A 22,659-nucleotide genomic window follows, 5' to 3' on the forward strand; every position below is an offset into this window, starting at 1 on the left:
TAATTCTGAGTAATGAGTATACATTTCAAGGCAGAATATATTATATAATACACTCCGCTATATTTACTATATGTAGACCCGATTGTCTTAAAAGAAAGTCGAAGTAGATAATTTTTGCCAACAAAATTATACAGTCTCATAACTTAGAATGCAGTTAGGTACTATTCTACCGAGAATAAAGGAACAAAGACAAGAGTTGACATTGTTCCATGATATCCTTCAATTCCACCTAACTCTTCAATGATTATATGTTTATTTATTAAATTCACCAGAAAAGGCGTTTTTCCTAAACCATATCTTTTCTAATTTACTGGAATGATTAACCGGAGGCAAATGATCCGTTCACTACTTGTATACAATGTTTTCCTTATCTTCTGTATATAACATTTTTTGTAAAATCCAAGTTTTTTTGAAACGCCACCATTTAGTAAATTTTTGATTTTTTTTTTCATACGTAGGTCGTTGTACGGACAATAGGTATGTTCTATCGAATATTGTTTAGACAATATAATTTTTGTTGTCTTTAATGTACTATTGGTTCAGCGATCGTCAATAATTAGTACGAGTTGTTTTTGAGCTTGCCGTGGATATGAATGGCCAACTTTTTTACTGTCAATTAAAATTGGAAACATTGATAGATCTTGGTTAGTAGTTTTTACCTGTGTTAGAAATTGATTTAAGACCACCCCCCAACGAAACCCAACGTGTGAACTGACTGCTTTTAAATCCTAATTTGAAAATTCTTTGTTACCAAAAAGTGTTTTTTTGTGTTTGTGTAATTTCTTTAATAAACCTTATCTAAAGTTCAATTCAGTGATCTTAATCAAAGATTGAACTTTTAGCAAGCGATTATAATGAGCTTTCAGGCGAAAACTTTGATGGAAGCTTAAACCTAATAGAATGAAGTGTCTTTCTAAGTGACTTCTGACTCACAACCAGTATATTTTTCTCAGCATCTGACGCTGCAGATGTCAGAACAGTTCAAGTAGATAGATAGAAAGATATGAATTGAGGTTTGCACCGCGACCTAAGGGCTATTAAACCCTCTCCCCTGTCACAACGACTCATATGGACCCAGTACATTGATAAATTCCAGTATATTGCTAGGTGCTAATAAGACAATGTGATCCCTATTCGGATACATGGATTGAAAAGGGGCTTAATCCCGCGTCTGCAGACTGCTGTGCAGTCTAGCATCAGGTGCTTGGGAGTTTCCGGCTTCATGTCGCAGAAACGGCAGTTTGTACAGGATGCCTATATTAAATAGATGATTTCAAACAAACACAACTCTCAGCTCAATACATAAGGTAAAAAGTGCTCATATTTACATTTTATATTTTATATTATGTTTTATTTTTACTATTCTTTGTTTTCTTATATTTTACATTATTCACAAAGTTACAAAGTTTAGAAACCATTAGCAAAAAAATTATTATAAATTTACTTTATTTTAACTCTTTACATCTTATTTGGAGGTAAACGAAAAGATTAAGAGTACAATGTACATTTGAGGGCTTTTGTTTTTGTTTTTGTTCGGTTTAGTTATACCTATGTGTGGATGAGTGTATAGGGGGGCATGTGTTTGCAAAGCATTGCAGGGACTAATGGGTGGATGTACAAATGCAACATTAACAACAACACTGCGTTTAGATATTTATATAACAACAACAACCACCAAAAATGTACACAAAAACAAAACAAGACAAGAAAGCACCACCAGCAGCTTGCAGCCTTTAGTTGGGTCGCAGCGTCGGTGAAAAGGCGTTATGGCTAACACTAGCGATAGCGGGTTATTACAGTTACATACCAATATTTTGTTTAAATTTTAATTTTTTTCAATTCTTAGATATGTTTGAAGACATTATCATTTAGTTTTCGTTTTCGGTTTATTTTCGTTTTTATTTTTTGGTTTTCTTTTCTTTGCGGTCACAATAAAAGATTTTTGTAGCGCAAATTAAAGCGCAGGTTAAAGCGTCAATATTGATATTCCCTAAATGTGTGTGGGTGTGTGTTTGGCGTTATTTCACAAAGTATGTGAAACGTTGTTGTTGTATTGGTTTTGCATGCATTCTAGCTGGCACTCATGTTAGCGATTGTGTACGTTTGTGTGTTTGTGTATAACTTCAGCACTCTGACGCCTGCCCGTGATTCCACCATTATTGGGCGCCCAAGTCATCGTACTTCTTGAAGATGATGTCGTAGACAATGTCAAGCAATTTGTTCCAGGCTTGCGCTTGACGCTCGTTCAAATTACACGCTTCGCTCAACACCTCCACAATGGCTTCGCGCAGTTCCTATGGCATGGAATGGAATGAAATTAAAATAAATATGAATAAATTGCATTCCTAATGAAGTTGGTTCTGGTTGAATATATTGAAAAAACAGTAATAAAAGTCATTAATAAAGTTTTCCAATATTTTTAATACTTCTACCTAAATAACTATACCATAAAATGTCTATATAAATAAATAACAAAATTTTTATGATTTTATCGCATAAAAACAACAAAAGTCAAACAAAAAAAGCTATTTTATGATTTCGAGGCATTATTTTTCGAAAAAATATTAAATAAATGTAAAAATTATATTCTACGATTTAGATCCACTTAGCAACAGAACGTTTTTTTTTTGTAGATCGTTGAATTCTCTACAAGCATTAGTTTTCCTTTTCACTATACAATAATTCATGCAAAATAATTAAATATCTAAATAAAATAAGAAAATATTATTAATAGCTCAAAAGCCAAACTTTAAATTTTTTTTCATCATTTCATACGATATTAAGAAAAAAAAAATCATTATATAACAAACAAGGAAGAGCAAAGTTCAGGTGTAACCGAACATTTCATACTCTTGCAACTTCAAATGCAAGGATCAAATGCGGGAAAATACCTTCAGGTGTTTGCAAAACTTTATATTAAAAAGTATTGCGAAAGAATTTAACATTTATTGTTCGAGGACATCGTGAATGAATTAAGGTCAAATTTGGTATTGTATTAAGTCATATCATAGGTCATAGACTCAATTAGTTTTATAACTATATTTAACTATCGATCATTTTAATATATATTAAATATATAATATTTAAATATCAAAAATTATATTAAAATCATTCTCCAAGAAATATATCGGACATAAACTTAACCTTAGAGGCTAAATGTAATACTGGAGTTGCTCTGCAGATCGCAATTGATGACATCAAGGTTATGAGACCAAGGTCTTGGACAAATCCAATCATATTCAGCGGTTTGTAAGAATAACAGAAATTATTATATGTAGTATAATATTTATTTCACATATTTTCTACATTAAACTAATATCCAATATTCAGTTAATTTTGCTTAGTTATCTTACATATTGACCGATATATACGGTATAAGGTCAACCGGCAGTTTGAAAATCTTTTATTAGGTATATGAGAGATTGACACGATTTTAACTATTTTCGGCATTACTACATATTAATAATATGAACAGATGGCCTCTGACTTTCATTAAGGTACCTCCCATATCATCAACAATAACATATATAAGGAGTAAAGTCAATCGGATGTTAGAAAATCCTGATAGTACTTATATTGAGATAGGGCACGTTTTCAACAGGTTTTTTTATTTTAGGCACAAAGATGCACTGTCATTAGAAAAATAGGCTCACTCAATTGCATTGAGATAACACCCACAGTGGCCAATATATGGGGTATAAGTTCAACTGGAAGTTCAAAATCTTTATATTAAGTATATTTAGGAGTTGTTCCGATTCAACCCATTTGTGACAGAAGGGTATATTATTGTCAAAGAAAAATTTTCTCAAAATTTCAATCACATATCTTACAGATTGACCGATATTTTCGGCAAAAAGTCACCACACTGGGGTCCACATATTCGGTATTTGGGGCTTGAAAAGTTATGGTACGATTTTTAGACCTGAGATGGCATACCTCAAACGCACTGTTTGTGAAAAGTTTTATCCGAATATATTCATATATCCTATACGATCCTCTCGTACTATCCTGAGAGTAAAATTTATTGTCAGTCGGATTCAACTCGTCTCGTCATCCTTATTATTTGTATATACAATACAATATGTATATAACCTTAAATCTATCCGGATTATGTTAAGATGATACAAACAACCGTTAGGTTAAGGTATTAATATCTGTTGCAAGAGTATAAAAATTGCTTTTATAGTCACATATCACTTTTAATCTTTAAAACTTATTTTGATAATTTTATAGGATTTCACTTCAATAAAATTTAAAAAAAATCATTTACTTTACTTTAAAAGGTTTTAATTAATTATGCTGGGTTATTTAATTAACAAAAATATAAAGCAAACTGTTTATAATTTCTTTGGTTTTTCAAATTTTTTTAAAGTTTCAATAATTCTAATTAATATAGGTTTAAAAGATATTATAAAAATTGTAAATTTATTTCTGTTTACAATAAATTTTATAAGATTTATTATTATACATTTTAAAGGATTTATATTATAATTAATATTATTAAACAAATATATAATATTCTGCTTGCTTAGAAATTTAAATATATTGTGTTTAAAATTTCTTTTATATTTTAAACTTTTTGAATTTAACTATTATTTACTTTATTTAAAATTTTTTTTTTATTTTACCTTTTAAATCAAAATCTATTTTTTAATCCCAAAATCTTACAATAAAAATGTTAAAAAAAAATAAATTTTAATTTTGCAATTTGCAAATTTTTTATCCAAGAATAAATAAAAGATTGGTTGTTTTTTTAACATAAAAATAATTATTTTAATTGAACGCTTTTTAATTATTTTTGAGAATTTAATTTATATTTATATTATTTAATAATAATAACTTTTTTTTAAGTCTTTAATTATTTTAAACGTATCTAAAATAATTTTTGTTGTATTTTTCTTATCCATATATACAATACATAAGTATTTTCATTAAAAAAAAAATTAAAATTATTCATACAAATACGTATATCTAATTATTTCCAATTTTTGACTATACTTTTTTATTTAAACATTTAAAAGCTTTTTGGTGAATTTTGCGGGAGCAAATTAAATTTTCTTATTAGCTTCATTTTTAAAAAATATATTGATAAAAACTTTCAAAATTATATATGCATTTTTTGCAATGTCTTTTTAATATTTTTATTTTTTATTATATATATTTATTAAAAAATTGTATTTTGTTTTAAGAAATTCTATTTTTTTTTTGTTTTTTAATATTTCTTTTTTTAATTGGATTTAATTCTTTTTTAAAAAAATTTTAATTTTTGAAATAATTTTTTAATAACTCACAAAGTATGATGACTTGGCAATGTTATGACGTTGCACGTGCGATCTAGCAACTTCCTGCCAGATTTCTTGAATCTTTTGCAGACCACCATCTTCCTCCAGCTGGCTGATTGACTGATCGAAAGTCTTGATAATGCGACCGCAGTGTGCACGGAAACGTGCGCTGTTCTGTAATATATAAAAAGAAATTATTTACATAAAATTTTTATATATGAAGTAAAAATTGCTTAGACTAGTTCTGAAAATATTAACAAAAACTTGCGAATTTTCTATTTAGCTATATTTAAAAAAACCGTTAGTCAGCTTAAACTAATTGCTTTCCAATAAAAATTTTCAACATATTTTCTGTATTTATCTGTTCGTTATCTAAAGCTATATATTCTAAAATATCGTTTCAATTCAATAAATTGGTCATAATAACAGAAATTGTTGTTTTTAGTTTTAGTCGACTTAAGCAATTTTAACGAATCATCATAGAAGTTTAAGTTAAGTTTAATTGTTTGACCTAAAAAAGAAAATCCTACGTAAGCTCTTTATTTTCAATTTAAACCATGCCTATGTCGTTTCACTTTTTCCATACGTTTTCCGTACAGTACACCATGCTGTATGAGCAACACAAATGGTATAAATCACTTCTATGAATGATCGGTACATTTGATGCATAATTTTGATTGCGTAGAACTTTTAAAGGAATGTTTTTATGGCAAAAACTATGAAGACCTTTTTTGTAAACCGGGAAATTTTGTATTAGAATTACATTTTTTCGAGGTTGTAGATTTACTTGCTTAATGTAAAATACAAAAAAGTTGCATGTTTTATACATTGAAAAAGAAATATAGCTTAGACAGGGTTTAAATTAAAAATTAAGAGCTTGTTTACGTTGAATAATTTTTTAGGGCAAAAACTGAAACTTCATGGTTTTTTGCAAACCAAAACTTTAAGCTTTGGAAATAATCGACAACATAACGTATGTACATATATACACATATCCATATACTCACATGCAATTCCGCTATTGGTACATCTCGGAATGGGAATTTCTCCAAATTGGACGGATATTTTGTGAAGAATCTGATCAAAATCGCCGCACCGGAATCAGTTGGTGTAGCAACTGGTATGGCCCAGGTCTTCTTGATTTCAGCAATATCCTCAGCGTTTAATGCCATTTTATACAAGAGTTTTCGTTTGGTTTTTTTTCTTACAAAAAAAGTTTATTTGGTACGCTTATATTGCCTTGTCTTGCCTTTAGTGGTTGCTGCAATGAAAAAAAGAGTAAATTTACAAAAATTAGTAATTTTTAATAGATATGATACAAGTATAAAAATATCTATATCAAACTTTACATATTCACACATTTTCATTCGCGTTTATGAATTATTGACATTAGCAATTGATATTTGTTTTTGTTGTTGATTTTGCTACCATTTTACCTACCTTTGGCAATGATGCACTATTTAATCTCGTGCCAAAATCATTTTCGTGTTCTTTTGCTAATTGAAAGCTTTATACAAACTAACGAGCGCCACAGTAAACAGGCGCACCGTAGTTATGCCTAAAGCTATACATATATGCGTTTCTAGAGAACTCATGAAACAGTTTACGTGCCCTCTTGGAAACAATATATTATACATGTAATTCTCGAAAAATTAGTTAATTATTAACAACCTGTAAAATGTGACATTTGCTCTAATGATGTATTTTGTTGTTATTGTTGTTGTAACTAATATACTTGTATTTTGTATATACGAAAAAAATTATGAATTTTTATGCTGCAAAAATAAAGCACTTGCATTTAAAAAAAAAATTATGACTTTCAGGGTGATCCATAAAACCGCAGTAACTCAGTGTCACTCTCGCTCTCTAACTCAATTTGTACCACTTCCAAAAAGGTTCGATAATAATTTCCATCTTGCATAAGGTAGAATAGGCTATTTAGGTTAATTATCTACTTTATGGAGTAGAGGAAAATATACCATATATGCCAAAATATATGCTACGAGTATATATTTGTAGTAGCATCGACATGGGTGATAAGGGTCGTGGCATTAAGTTTGATAAAAAATTCTGCGGCCTACCTTTAAGCACCACCTTTATGTACAAAGTTGTACTCGTATATACGTATGTATAAGTAAAGCGAATCCACTTTTAATCACTTAGTCCATCTATCGGTTGACAGCTTGTCAGATCAAAAGTGTAAAGAAGAAAGCAACAAATTCAGCAAATAAAGCTAAGCACATCGTATGTAGCAACTGACTCATACTCTTAGCTGGTTGGTAAGCTTTTCGTAAACATCTGTTGGAAGCTGTCTTCAGCTGGCAGACAATGAACTTGTTGCAAACGCTAACTGATGGGTTTTAGGGGGGAAAATCAAGCAAATAGCACAAATACAAAAGTAATACATAAAAGTGAGCAGGAAATAAGCTGAGAGTTTGTAAAATACATAAATAATTCAAGTGGCTATAATGCATGTGTAAATCACGTTGCGTATACGCCATGTGCGTCGATTGTTTTAAGGCCTATTTAGGTAGTTATATGTATTTGTGTGAAAATTTAAGGTATTTAAAGTGGAAATATTTGTATTTAATAGAAATCCGAAGTTATATGAAAATTTTTGCATGAAATTTATGAATCCGAAGCAACTTGATTGATTTATATATTGAAATATTAATATAAATATTACGAGTATTTATATTTTTTTTTTGTAGTATTTAGCAAGAGTTTATTTGCTAGAAATATTTTGGGTTTCTTTTTCATATTTTATTACTAAATGTAGCATAGCTTTTAATATATTACGCTTTATGGGTTTTATACACACTTAGTACGATTTTCTAAAACGAATTTAGCGTTTACATATTGCGACGCTCTTGACAAAGAATATTAAAAAAAAAAACTTAAAATAAAATTTTCAAATTTAGTGTACACATAATATTGATTTATATTTAAACCCCTTAAAGAAATTTTGTAATAATTTATTTAATGTTTCAGACTAAGTGGTGCTTTACTATCCTCATATGGGATGTATATATATTAGGGGGAGTCAAAAAACTAATGTTTTTTTCACTAAAATCTCTGAAAAATAGGCTAAAAGACACCTCTAAGAAAATCTCTGCAAGTATGACCTCTTAATTGTAACGGAAAGGTCCTCTGCCTTACAGTTTTTAATTTTTTTTTATTATCAGATAGAAAAATGCATATCTCACTTCCAACTACTTTAAAAAATATTAAAATAATAGTATTTTGTAGAAAATTGAATGCTCTTAAAAACTGGCCTGTATAATTTTTCGATAAAGTTAAGCGTTTAGGAGATACTTATCGTAAAACATCAATGCTTATTTAATGAAAAAAATGATATAATTTTTGTAGAGGAGTTAGTTTCCTACAAGACGATGAACGTCGAAATTTAAAATCAGCTTTTTTTTCATTGAGCTAAAAAATTTAAAAAAAAATTAACTTTTCTTAAAATAGTCACACTTTAAACTCTAATATCTTTTAAACGGTTAGGTTTACGAAAAACTCGTAGGAAATTTTTATGTTGAGCAATAAATTTTCTACATAATCCACAAGTCCATAAATATAATTTTTCAAGTAGTTGGAGGCGAGTTATGGTTTTTTCTATCTGATAATAAGTAAAAAATTTTAAATTGTAAGGCGGAGGACTTTCCCATTACAATCAACAGCTCATACTTGGAGGGACCTTGGAGAGTCATCGTGAGCATGCACATGCCATAATCTGTAGGTCACCTAACCACAACTTGGTAAAAACGGTTCTGTCTTTTAAAGCTTCCAGCGGTTCAGGATAATATTAACCAGACATTGAGAAAACGGTCCTAAATAAAATTTTAAATATTAAAAAATGAATTTATACTCATTTTATGTCTCAAATATCTCTGAAAACACACAAATAGAGATTGTGTGTGAGTTAAAATGTTTACTTTACAAACTAGTAGCAAAAAAGCGTTCAATAATTGTTGTTAAAAATTTTAAGCTATATTTAAATTTGCATACAATTTAATACAAGCGGAGCATTTCGAATAACAGCAGCTGATACTTCACACGAACTATGACTACAAGCAACCATTTCACACTGCAAGTGTTAATGTCCTGGGGATAACGTACACACATGTGTACATCTATGCATTTCACTGCACAATGAACATCTCTTCTACTATATGGTATACCTATATGTGGATACTACACTTGGTTTACTCTGTGACTTCCAACTTCAGCTACTCTACATTATTGAGCTTGTGGGTTTGTGGTTATGACCTTTATTTACCTAGTTATAGGTAAACTCTTATTTGGGGTATAATTAGACCCGGCTAAATGCTATTCATTGAGCCGTTGTTTAAAGTATTTTTACACGATTATATCTCTACTACATTGAAAGCAAAGCCCGGTAAAGGTTAATTATAAAATCGGCAATAATTTCGTTGTATAAGAGTGCTGGAGACAAGGAAAAAAGCTCCTGCATACAATATCTCAGCCTCTGGAATTTACCTGAACTCAATGAAATTAATACTGAATTAAGACTTAAGAATTAAAAAAAAATTGAGATGAGATAGATTCAGTATGTATGCATCAGAAACAAGTCGAAAGTTATGACATGGACTGCAACCAGAGTCGAAAAATATGTACTGATTTTAAAGTAGATCAAAAAACATCAAAGAGTTCAAGTGTTCAGTTAATCCTCAAAAGATTAATATACTTGTAAAGAACCTTTAAGTTCAGCAAATCCGGAATATTATATTTACTCGTACATCTGTCAGCTAAAATGGCAAATATACTTAATAATTACAAAAATAATGGATACTAATTCGGGAGTATTAAAAACTTCCTACCAAAACACCGATCGAAACTTAAATTAAACAAATATTGCAGTGGTTCTAAGAGCAATGCAATAATCCGAAATCCACGAATCGCCCAACTGAATAAAACTCATCTCAATACCCCCACTTGCTTGTGCTCATATACCTGCATATACTGCTGTAAATCATCTCATCGCTTAACTACCGCATCCAATCAGGCGAAAGGAGCGTGCTTTCACTGCGCTTGTAATTAAATTATGCATACAAATTTGCAGACAAGCAAACCTCTTGGCGCGGAAGAAATCGCTTTAACGGATGGAGAAATCACAGCGATTGCAAAATTCAGTTGGCCTCGGATTGTCGTAGTTCGATGCTTAAATATAGTTCCATTAGCGTCAAAGCTGTGAATTGATGTTTGATTTGAAAAATTCATGAGAAATTAGATTATTGATTTAATATAAGTATTTAAAGCGCTACAAATACAAGTTAGCAAAAAATATAGAGCTAAAAATTAAAAAGTTTTTTCCTACTTTTTGTATTTTTTTCATTTGATATTAAATATGCCACTTTATTCTTGAGAATCTCTGCATCATTATATGTTTTCTATTCTAATGAGTAGAGCATCTTTGATGCTGAAAAACTTTTTCTTTCAGATGGTGAACTAGACTGAACTACACTTGAAGTCAAGGAAACACTCATTTCTCAGAAATGAGTAAAGCGATTAAAGACCAATGGAAGCATCTATTGGCTGGTTCTCTTCCAATTTTTTTCAGCATTTTACTATTATATAAAATAATATTGTCTGTTAAAGCGATTCGTTATAGAGTTAAGTTCGGAAGAACCGTAGATTATTAACTTTAAATGTGGAAGTACTTTTATACCCCAAACAGGGTATGGTATATTAAGTTTGCCACTATGTTTGTAATACCCAAAAAGAAACGTCGAAGACCCTTTAAATTATATATATACAAATAATCAGCGTGATGAACTGAGTCGATTTAGCCATGCCCGTCTGTATATACGCGTACTAGTCTCTTAGTTTTTGAAATATTGGCTTGAAATGTCACATACGTCGTTTACTTATCAAGAAGCTCCTCATATCACGTAACCGACAATATCGCGAACCTATAGCATATAACTGCCATACAAATTCAGCAATCAAACTGCAGTGCTTGTATGGAAAACTTTTTTACTTGACAAGGTATCTTCACGATCAAATTTGGTATGAATCTTTGCCAAAGTCATCGCCAGAATCTCTGAGGAAATTGTTCATTGTTTTGAACCACCATAGCATATAGCTGGAATTCAAACTGACCGATCAAAATCGAGATATAGGTATATCATTTTATACCCTTTTATGCTAAAAATATGCTGCGGTGCAACCAAAGTTAACGTTTTTTCTTTTTTGATATGAGTTGAGTTGAGTTGCGGTTATTATATTATTGTAACCGCTTCTGGTAAGCAGTATTGAACTGTGGGATGTGTCTATTGTTACTTAATGCTACGTCGTGTTTCGCCATTTTTATTCAATTCTGGCTTGAATTATTTTTGGAAGTTATGTATGACGATTTTTTGTGGCTCGTACCAAGCAAATCGTAATTTCCGCTCTTCTACTATGTAATGATACTACTACTAATGTATGATAGTATCATTGAATTCTAAGGCTTGGAATACATTCACATAACACATGTTTGTACCATAAACAGTTCAACATTGTTTTGTTACAAAAAACAACAAAAAATGTATCCATAATGATTTTTATCATAAATAAAATGCTTGCATCCACTTCGTTTGTATTTCCTTCACTTCCTGCAACTTGCGAAGCATATGCAAGGCAAGAGCTTATAATACCACTGCTTATGTAAACAGATAAATTGCAAAAGGCCATGAAAACATCTGAGTTTTCTTGTAAGGCATGTGAAGATTTGCAAATACAAAGCTATGTCTCGGCATGCTTCAGACGCTCCAATTTCGCCTTCAGCGCAGTAAGCTTTACTTCACATTTCATTTATTTTTCATTTTTGTTTATCTCGCTTAGAGGCAAAATATTGTGAGCGTAAAGTGAAATGCATTTGCTTTTACGGTTGCAAATGTAATATTGCTCAGCGTTGATTGCAAGGTAACATATGTATATAAAATCAGGTAAGTCAATAGATATGATATATGAACTTGTGAAACACTGACAATAAGGGGCTTAAGGTACACATCTAGTGTGAAAGAAAAAAAAAATTTTTTTTTCATATTTCGATAGACAATACCTTGATTTATTGAAATCAGTATCTCAAATAGTTTTTGAGTTACTACTAAGTTCTTTCAGCGTAATCAGTTTATCTTTAAACGCGTTTTTCTCCAAACATCATTTTTTGATTTTGCTGATTTCATATATGCCAATTTTTTAATTTGGTTTTTGGCAAACTAAATCGACCAAACATTTGGGTACAATTTAAATATTCTTTTACGTTATTTTGTCAATATTTGACATTTTATTGAACAGTAGGCCATTCTACGGACAATACCTTTGATTTTGTTTTTTATTTCTTTCATCCACTGAAGAACCTTTTTTAGCACTGTCAGAGTCTCGAAAACTATTTATTTTTTCTTTGAAACTGTGTATATTTGAAATAATATTGATTATATATACGACCCTCTTCACGGTCAGATGACCTTTTCATCCGGATTTCTGCAACACCGAAAAGGTTGAGTACTGCACTAATGTAAGTCAAATTAATTTAGTTGGGCTTCTGGCCTCATTTCTAAAAATTGCAAGTTGTAGAGGACTTAACTAGGAAATTATTAATGCCGTTACTTCTTCAGAATCATCTACCATATCAAGAGTCGTATTGACTCAGCTACCTCTCACAAAGAGAGCATCAATGGCTGCAACCACCAACAAAGAATTTTAAATTTTCTTTGAAATGGAAAAAAATGCAAATTGCGTGTTTTTAGGATTAATACAAAAAATTTTTGTTAAGCTCTTTTTAACCCCGAATTTTGGAATTAAAAGCCGCTGCCTAGCCATAAAAAGACACCAATTCCAATTATGGTACGAAATATACTAGTTTCTTTTGCATTCGACTCTTGTGGAATTTACTGCTTAGTTAAGCATATAAGTATGTATAAAAATGCGAGCCTGTCAAAAAGCAATCCGCGCTTAAGTGCATATGCCATATGCACATTAAATGCATTTCCTTTCGTTTATTTGTTGTAGGTGCAGGCGCATTGTTGCTGTCTCTTTGCAAATGCACGTAAAAACCACTTGAAGCAATGCAAAGAACCGCAGTATATAAGCAAAAGAAAAACTAGCAACAAAAAAAGTGCATACAAATGCAAGCAATTTAATGAAAACAACGTAGCCACAACAACCACCTGCCCCAAACCACAATAAGCGACAGCAACATTACCGTCAGGCACAAGGACACACTTTGCAGAAATCTATAAAATTTAAGTGCATATATTATATATCTAGCATATGTGGCAGTCCAGTGTAGTTGTCATTTTGCTGAAATTTCATTTCACTTTCGCTTTTCGAGGACGTGGCGTTTTGTATGTTGTTTATAGCTTTATATTACATACATATGTAGAATTTTTCCAATAAAGTTTTTAAATATTTTATATTTAAAAATTTTTTTTTTAGTTTGTATTTTTTAATTTTCAAGTTTTTATTTAATATTTTACGTTTTTTGAATTTAATTGCTATTTTTTATACATTACTTTATTTCCATTCGCACAACAAAACTGCTCTTGCGCCTCAAAGTATGCCATAACTTTTTATTTAAGCAATTTTGCGCCTCACACGTGCACTAACACACATCTATATATATGATTTATTTACATGAAAGAAACACTATGCACACACATAAACACACCAGTACCGCTGCAGTCTATTTACGCTGTTCTCTCTGTCAACGGCCGCACTGACAAGCCCCTTCAATTGTGCTTGCTTATCCAACACCCTTTCCGTGTACATATGTACACGCTTTTATTTATTTACTTAATTTATCGTCACTTTTGCTTTTTGCTCGCGTTTTGTTTACTCTTTTACTGCACTGCTCGTGCACACACTGTCACTATGCCATGCCATTACTTTCCGTATGCCATAATTTGCTTAATTTGTTTTGCCTTATCATTTTATATCGTATTTTACCTTCAATTATGCCGCGTGTTGTTTATATATGTTTTTCATAAATTTTACTATGCGTATTTATTATTTGCATTGCTTTCCTTTCTTATTTTTTTTTAGCGCGTATTAATGTCTGATTGCGTTTCTTCCGTCTGCTAGTAGTTAGCAACTAGCGATTTGTTGTTTAACAGTAAACCCATGCACTATGTTCTGCACCGCTACCGTCTACAAAGCTCGTCCGCACTCGTTTTCATTTAAATCAGCACTGATTTGGTTGCAATCAAATTGTCAATTACCTTCTCAGCGAAGCTTGCTGTGCACTCATCTCTCAGCGCGCCAATGCAGAGCGTGTGTTGTAACTTTGTAGTTTATGTATCTCTGAGTAAGAGTTGCCATGTATTAATTTTCAAAGTGTACATTTATATTGGCGGGGCTAATAAAAATCTTAAAACCTTCCACTGGCTCCTCAGCATAATTCCAGAAGCAAACCGTAAACATTTTCGTCATATCATTTACTTTGTTTTAATAATTAAAAATGCATTTCATGTATGAGTGTCTGTGTCTCACTATTTTACTATATGTACAGAGGACCTAGCCTCTAAATGTTACATAAAGAATTTTTTGATAGAGAAAGAGAAAATAGTGTTGATTATCTACAGAAATAATCATATACAAGTATTTATTATCGATGACATAATAATTCTAGTAAAAATTTCCCAACACATGGAAATTTTTGTGTTGTAGTGCATGGGTGTAGGGGTCCAACTACCACTACTTACTAAAATAACAAAAATAGCTGCAAGCAATGGAAAAGTTTTGAACTCAAATTCGTAATCAGGACACCTCAAATACCCCCCCAGAGACCACTTAGCACATCAGTCGCAAATTTTTCCTTCAAATTTGTTGAGTAGTGAAATATTTACATTTACTTCACCTGTCTTAAAGTTTAAATATCTCATTGTATCTGAAAAAGGTTTAAAGTATCAATAGTCGGCGATTTTTATACCCTGAAACCTATTTTCAAAAAAATTCAGAAAATAAAAGCTATACAAATTCTTAAATTATTAATGAATGGTCCCTTAAGATAAATTTTGAGCAGTAAAAAACAATAATTCAGAGTATAAAAACTAAAATTCAACATAATCAAAAAACCACACTAATCTAACAAAAACATTGAACTTAAAAATTACATATTCTATCAAAGCAAAAATTAGCTTTGTTAATGTTCTCATTAAAGTATCAAAACAATTTTTAACAAACACATTTAATTTTTCGTTATTTTTTTTTAGCAATCACGCTTCTTTTGAATCTGTAAAGTTCCACCGCATCTCCTCAAATTGGTAAGTTCAAAGAAATTTCATGTTTTTCTAAATATATTATATATTTTTTAAAATGAAGCAGTTTTCCTTCCCAAAATATGTCTTTTCAATATTATCTTTTTGAATTCGCATATTGGGAAACTCCTGTAAACACAATTACACATTTACTTGCACAAACAAAGTTTCTCTGCTTATCTTGATTCTTACCCACTCAATTTATCGCCTGCTGAGAGCATGAGAAAGAGTTACTATTTTATCAATGCTGGCCCATGAGGACATGCGTATGCTTTTTGTTAATTTTTTTGCACAGATAAGATACTATTGTAATATATTAATACTATGAAGTAAGTACATTCGAAGTACTTGAATTTATATAAATGCATGATATTTGATAGATCTTCATATATACGCACTTATATATACATATCTATTTAATATACCAATGTAGACTCAAATATAATCAGGGTATATTAGTTGGGCATGAAGTTTGTAACACCCAAAATAAACATCGGGGGCCCTACAAAATATATATATCAATGATCAGCGTGTCGAGTTGAGAAGATTTAGTCAGCCTGTATATATGCAAACTAGTCCCTCAGTTTGAGATATGGATCTGAAATTTCGCACACGACCTTTTCTTCCCAAGAAACTGCTTATTTGTCGGAACCGATATCGGACCAATAGATCATATAGCTGCCATATTAACTGGACGACCTAAATCAAGTTTTTGCAAGGAAAACTTTTTTATTTGACAAGATATCCTCACGAATTATTTTCGGTGAAAACGCTTCAATATCCGAACAAACTGTCAATATAGGAGTATCTGTAAATATGAGGCTAACTTACGTTAGAAACAAGCATTTTTTTATAATAAAATTTAAAATAAAGAAAAACTATAATATTTAATTAAAATCCCTATTTGAAAAAAGTCTAATTTTCGAGGCTATAAAATTAAAAAATAATTGAACGATTTTGGAATTACTTTACATGTCTCCCTGTATAAAAGTAGATAAATCTACTTGTATCTATCTATCTATCTATCTATGAAAGTACGCATTTCAGGTGCATAACGCTTAATTATTCGTTCAGCAGTAATTCAAGGTAATTACACATTTTTTCGCACCTTTATTTGTGTTTTTGCAGCTATTTGCTAGATAGTCATTTGCCAGCTAATATTTATTATGATTCTAGCATTTCCTGCTGCCCCCGGCGTCGTGTTCATTACTATGTGCTAATAACTTTAAATGACGTTTGTACTAACTATATAAGTATATACATTTGCTCATCGATATATGCATATGTATATCTGTGCTAATCTGCATAACTATTAGTAACATTTCTTGCAAAAAAATTGCGAATAAACTATTACACTATATAAAGGCATTCTAAAGATACCCCATAAGTAGATAATTTAAATAAATATGCTTTGTATACTAGCATGTGCTACTGGAAATAAGTAAACACACAATTCTCAAGTACCACCTGTAGGCAATCTGCTCTATACAATAATATATACATACGCACTTGTTTATATGTATATAAATGTATCTGATTATCAGCATGCTCTCTACATTACCAAATCACTTGCAAATTATTTTGTGAGCATAGCTGTATCCTTCTCTCTGCATGAGAAAATTAAACTTTACGCAAAGCTTTTTTAACAACGAAAAGAGCGTGAGAGAAAGCAGAAAATATGAAATTTGAATTCGTAAATAATTCAAAAAATTTTGGCGGTGAAAACATTTTTCTAAAATTTCTGAAAACATAAAAAAAGTTAATAAAAAATTCAATAAGGAAAGTAGCGGAGGTCAAAAATTAAATTTTCTGTTAAATTTTAGAATGTTGCCAATAGTGTCAATGCGTTGGAGAATGTTTAAAATTTTCAAAATATATTAAACTCTTTTAAATTGTTGTAAGTTCAGAAATCTTTCTCGGGTAATAGTTTATGGAAACTTTTTTTATTTTTAATATAGTTCAAATATATTTTCAATTAACATAACCTTAAAAACGAAAAAGGATCCATTAACTAGAGATTAGACTAGAGGCGGCTCTTTACTATTATTTTTTATACCCTTTACTAATATTTTGATTTCAAATAGTCAGAGACTTACTAGACTTTGCTCATAATTTAAAATTGACTTTTAATTTAAGATTCGTTTTTTTTTACAAACTTATTATATTCAAAAATATCTCAATTTTTAAAAATATTCAAAAATCTATTTTACTTATTATTTTCCATAATATTTATTCTTGCTTTTTCTTTAATTTTTTAATATTCCAGAACTACCTTTTTAATTTTTTTATATTTGGTTTTAAAATTTGCTACCAAAAATATTTTTTTATTTTTATATTTAATTAAATTTTAGTTCAACAGTATTTTTTTTTAATTTATAGGTTATAGCTTATTTTGTTGAAGGTTATATTTTTCAAAATATTCAAAAATATATTTTATTATATAGCTTTTTGTAATATTTGCAGTTGTGTATTTTTCTTTAATTATTTACCAGAAATACTTTCTAGACATTTTTATAATATTTTATTTCAAATTATTGTTCCAATAATTTTAAAGCATATTTTATTAAAATTAATTTTGAACAAACCTTAATCATGTATCGATACTAACGCTTAATCAAATATTTAACTGTACTATAAATATTATAAAAATATTATAAAGTGATTCGGAAAAGAGTTGCCAATATCAAATTTATTATTTGTTATTACTATTATAATAATTTTTTTTATTTTGCCAAAAGCTTTTTTTTCCAAATTTTAAAAATTTGTTTTTGTTATATATGTATTATATGTATATTTATTACCAATTTTTACCAAAACTCTCCAAATATTTTTTTGGTATTTTATTTTTTGACATTATATTAAAAGTTTGGTTAGAAACAATGCCATTGACATTATTTTAACATATAACATATTGTGCTGTGAATGAGTAAGGGGAATGGAGTAACTTTTTATACAGGTATACTAAATACAGAGAGTGTTATCAATTTGAATGCGAAAACTGCGTGCCATAGTCCGGGAGCTGCGGTGAAAGGTTATCAGAAATAAGCGAGTCAAGTAAATAAATTTATTTTTGCAAAGTCACATGTCACTGAAATTTATGATATTTAATAGGACAAAATTAGAAATTTCGTTTTATAGTATGGTTTTCTAATGACTAAACAAAATTTTATTACCATCGAAAAGCGGTAAGTTGTATGCTTGCTTGCCAAATACTTCTCCTCTTGTCTAAAGAGTGTTTTTTGTATATGATATTTTTATAGTAATAAAAAATGTCACCAAAGGGAAGTCACAGAAATAATTGCAGGAAAAAAAAACATACTTTCTCTCTGCCGCTGACAGCTTTAGTATGAGCACAACAATTAAGACACATCTTCAAAGGTCAGCAGTTGACAATTCATTGTGTTTTTATTTTCTAACAAACACGTGACAGATAAACTATTCAAAGCATCACAAATATAATAAAAATATTAATAGTATGTTATAGTGCCCTATAAAAATCATTTGCTTTATACTCACGAGCGTTGACAAGTGAGATGATAAAATTCTTGAAAGTTTTTTTGGCGGAAAATGCGGAATTGCACAATATTATATTACAGCTATATACTACATTGGTCCGACAATGGCGGTTCCGACAAAGGAGCAGCTTCTTGTTTAGAAAGATACGTGTGCCAAATTTCAGAGCGATATCTCAAAAACTTAGGGACGAGTTCGCTTATATACAGACAGACGGATAAGGCTAAATCAACTCAGCTCGTCATGCTGATCATTTATATACGTTGACGTTTATTTCTGCGAGTTACAAACTTTGTAGCAAACTTATAATGGCCTATTCAGAGTATAAAAACAATTACCAGCATATATTGCTGAATGCCATTTTCTAATCTTATCAATAGGCCAATTAGTTTAGTTATCTAAGATCCTAAAATCCAGCTATCTAAAGTCACTTTATTATTATATTCTATTAACTATTCATATTATGTTTTTTTTTCCTAACTTAATATAATATAATTTAACTAGCGGTTAAGGCACCTTAGTTACTCAGCTTAACCTATATATGCTGTTACCTAGTGTAATAATTAAACAAAGATTTTTTTTAACATATACAGTCAACTAAGTGTTTAGAAAATATGGTACTTATCGGACCGCTAAAGTTATTTTTTAAGTTCAAATTGAATTGAAAAAGTGTAATTTTATAACATAGTTTTTAAAATCATAGATTTTATAAAAATTTCCAACTCACACATACTATGATCATAATTTAAAAATTAGAGCTGGTTAATTAATTTCTCCATGAAAGCGGCGAACTTAAAATACATCATAGACCACGTTATTTCTGGTGTTTCATATCTAGACCAGGGTAGATAATTTTTGAAAACAAAAAAATCATATCTTTAGGGGTTAAAAACGATTTATCTCGATTTCCAAACAAACAGCTGAAAAACGACTCTAGTAATAGTAGCAGCGGGAAAAAAGCAGTTTTGAATCGTTTAATGGTTTTTTTTTTGCATTTTCAGAGAAAATTTACTTTTGAAATGTATATATATTTTACAGCGTCAGAAAATAGATATTTCAACGAAAATAAAGCCTACTGACTTTTTACAAAAGTCTGATATTTTGACTTGAGAATTTTTTATTGAAAACTAAGATTTTTTTTCAATATTAGTTCAATATAAGGAAAAAAAATATATATATTTCAAATAAAAAAATAAATAAAGTGTGCTTAGGACATAAGAAGCTACACCAAACTTCGTGAATGAAAAAAATTTTTGTACAAGATAAAAATAAAAAATCTAAGAACTTTGTTTTTTGAATTTTATACATAAATTTTGAGGTTATGTGAAAAAAGTCTGTATACAAAAGTTATAAATATATTCCTAACCTACAGCATTGCTATATAACTTCTTTATATAGAACTAGTAGTTTTGCGGGAAATCGATATAAACCATTTTTAATCCTTAAAAATTCAACCTCCTCAACGCTCTTCCCTTTCCTTTTCCCGGCCTTTTTTTTACAGTTTTTCATTTTGTCATTTGTTTTCGATAGGTGGCAACCTACTAAGAGTTTCTTTCTATCATTTTCTAAGGCTTATGCACTAGTCTAATCATATAATGGTAAACTTACATACTTACGAGTATAAAACACATATTCAAATTTCAAAAGGATAATTGCTAAAACTTGTAACGGTATTTAATCTCAAAATCAAATTTAGCACAAATTATCTGAATGATGGTATATGGTTTTCAGTTTGGTGAGAATTAGGAACTCTCTTAATTTTTCACTATACTTTTTTTTTACTAAGTAACTTCTTTTCACACTTTTTGGACACAAAAAATCACACTAAAGTTTTGTATTTAGTCTCTATAAAAATACACATTTGCGCGGAACTTATTGGCAACATTTCATCACCTTGTTGTTTGTGCAAAAGTTGATAGTTTTATATTGATAAACCCCAAGCATGTTGACGATAAGAGTTTACAAACATAATATAAAATCAAATAAGTTTTTAATAACAACAAAAACAAAAAATTTTTGCATTCAAAAAAGTTGCAAACTAATTGAAATGTTTTGCACAATACCTTTGAAAATTTTACACTACTCAGTTGTCCGCACTGACAAAACTAGCAAAAATTCAGATTGTGTGAAATTAGACTTTAACGTCCGCACTAGTTCAACGTAGAGTTGATACTGAATTACGATGAGTAGCAGCGGTTATGTTTCTGCCCGCTGCCAGTCTCTAGGGGTCGCACTGATAACTAGCGGCCAAAGCAATCGAAAAAAGATCAATCAAATGGCGTTTGGGAAGAGCCGCTTATAGCCGGCCGATTCGAGTGCAATCGTCTGGAGTTAGTTATTGTTAGGGAAAAGTTCTTAGCATTTTACAGGGCTTTTAATTCTCACACTCAGCGTACTCGCTCTCCGGTCCAAATACAGCATGAGACTTGTCAATCGAAATATTGTTAGTTTGCAATAAACACTACTGAGTGCTACCAATTGGCACTGCTTTAACTTATGCTGATTACTATTCGAAAACAATTTTGTATTTTTTGCACATTATGCACACATGCGATTAATTTTTTTCTTTTATGGAATACTTCTTTTATTTTATATTTTTTTTGCCAGATCTTTTGCTATATAGACGCACAGTGTCTATACAAATGACCGTGATGAGGTTTTCTTTCGTATTTAGTTTTGTCCATAAAAATTTGCAGGTTTGCGTGTTTGTTGACAAATTAATAACACCAAATATACAATAACAAAAAGCAATAAAAATTGAATTTATATATATATAGACATAAGTATTTATTTTGAAGTTTTTTTTGACTGTGACACGAAACTTCAAGTAATTGCGTTATTTCAATAAAATTAATTGCATCACATTATAATTACAATTATAAACAGTCTCAGATATAAGACTTTTGTTAGTAATTTCCATTAGATGATCTTAAATGAAATATTAACTCAATTCTTCATACCTTCGTGATTATATGTTTATCATCTTCACTATTTGACTCGTCCAACAACGCAGTCAATACTGGTGTTATGCCCTCTAAACATCTTGCGAGAGTAAGGCTCGTCCACTTATAGCAGAACTTTAATATTTTAGAAACTTATTGTAGTTTCCCGTGCTGTCGTCTTAGCACATTTCGTAAATGGATAAAATCGAACCACGATCTTTCTTCTTTCATTTTAGTTTTAATATTTTGTAACCTGAAATTCATAGCACAAAGTTATATTACCAATTTACAATTTACTTAACTTAAGAGAGTAACGAATAGAACAAACCACTGGTTTAAAAGAAAGATACTGGTATAGTTAATTATAGATAAAATGAAAGACAGTTTAAGAAGCTTGCCACATTTATATTGAATATAACTTGATAACTTTGTTAAGTTTCTTCAACTTTATTTATATAAATTATTTATTTTAAATGTTTATTCTTAACTAGCTCAATAGTTTGACGCTTTTGGTAGCGCCTGTTTACTATGCGAATATACTGAAAAACAAAGTCTACTAGTTATGCATACAAATGCTTAAACGGTTAACCAGCTGCTTCTAGCAAGTGTGCGCATATTACACATGTTGGCAAAAAAATTAATAAATAATCAATAAAA

At 30.0% G+C, this 22,659-nt stretch overlaps 2 protein-coding genes across 14 annotated transcripts in view; one reads left to right on the plus strand and one right to left on the minus strand.

The window, feature by feature from the left end:
• Positions 1 to 22,659, plus strand: part of Fbxl7 (F-box and leucine-rich repeat protein 7) — a 249,608-nt gene that overhangs the window by 140,752 nt on the left and 86,197 nt on the right. For all 11 annotated transcript variants that reach the window (XM_070109140.1, XM_070109146.1, XM_070109148.1 and 8 more), the window contains one exon: positions 15,503 to 15,553. The gene's annotated coding sequence lies outside the window, so the exon portion shown is untranslated. The remainder of the gene's footprint in view (positions 1 to 15,502; positions 15,554 to 22,659) is intronic.
• Positions 1,324 to 21,283, minus strand: LOC106623344 (cytoglobin-1). Of its 3 annotated transcripts, none has more exons than XM_036372944.2 (4): positions 21,124 to 21,283; positions 6,290 to 6,543; positions 5,292 to 5,456; positions 1,324 to 2,294 (listed from the first exon to the last, which is right to left on the minus strand). In XM_036372944.2, exons 2-4 carry the CDS (start codon positions 6,452 to 6,454, stop codon positions 2,157 to 2,159), a joined length of 468 nt encoding a protein of 155 aa, XP_036228837.1. In that variant the 5' UTR covers positions 6,455 to 6,543; positions 21,124 to 21,283; the 3' UTR covers positions 1,324 to 2,156. The 3 variants fall into 3 exon arrangements, with proteins under 3 accessions (XP_036228837.1, XP_036228839.1, XP_036228838.1); XM_036372946.2 differs by lacking the exon at positions 21,124 to 21,283 and adding an exon at positions 20,677 to 21,013; XM_036372945.2 differs by lacking the exon at positions 21,124 to 21,283 and adding an exon at positions 14,238 to 14,480.

The sequence above is a fragment of the Bactrocera oleae genome, chromosome 2, assembly GCF_042242935.1.
Source record: "Bactrocera oleae isolate idBacOlea1 chromosome 2, idBacOlea1, whole genome shotgun sequence".
Lineage (NCBI taxonomy): Eukaryota > Metazoa > Arthropoda > Insecta > Diptera > Tephritidae > Bactrocera > Bactrocera oleae.

Bases quoted from the DNA above. Each gene is read 5' to 3' on its own strand.
- LOC106623344 (XM_036372944.2), bottom strand. From the start codon at position 6,454: ATGGCATTAAACGCTGAGGATATTGCTGAAATCAAGAAGACCTGGGCC. The intron at 5,457-6,289 runs GTGAGTATATGG...TATATATTACAG, and splicing joins TACCAATAGCGGAATTGCAT to AACAGCGCACGTTTCCGTGC. The intron at 2,295-5,291 runs GTGAGTTATTAA...TCCATGCCATAG, and splicing joins TTGCCAAGTCATCATACTTT to GAACTGCGCGAAGCCATTGT.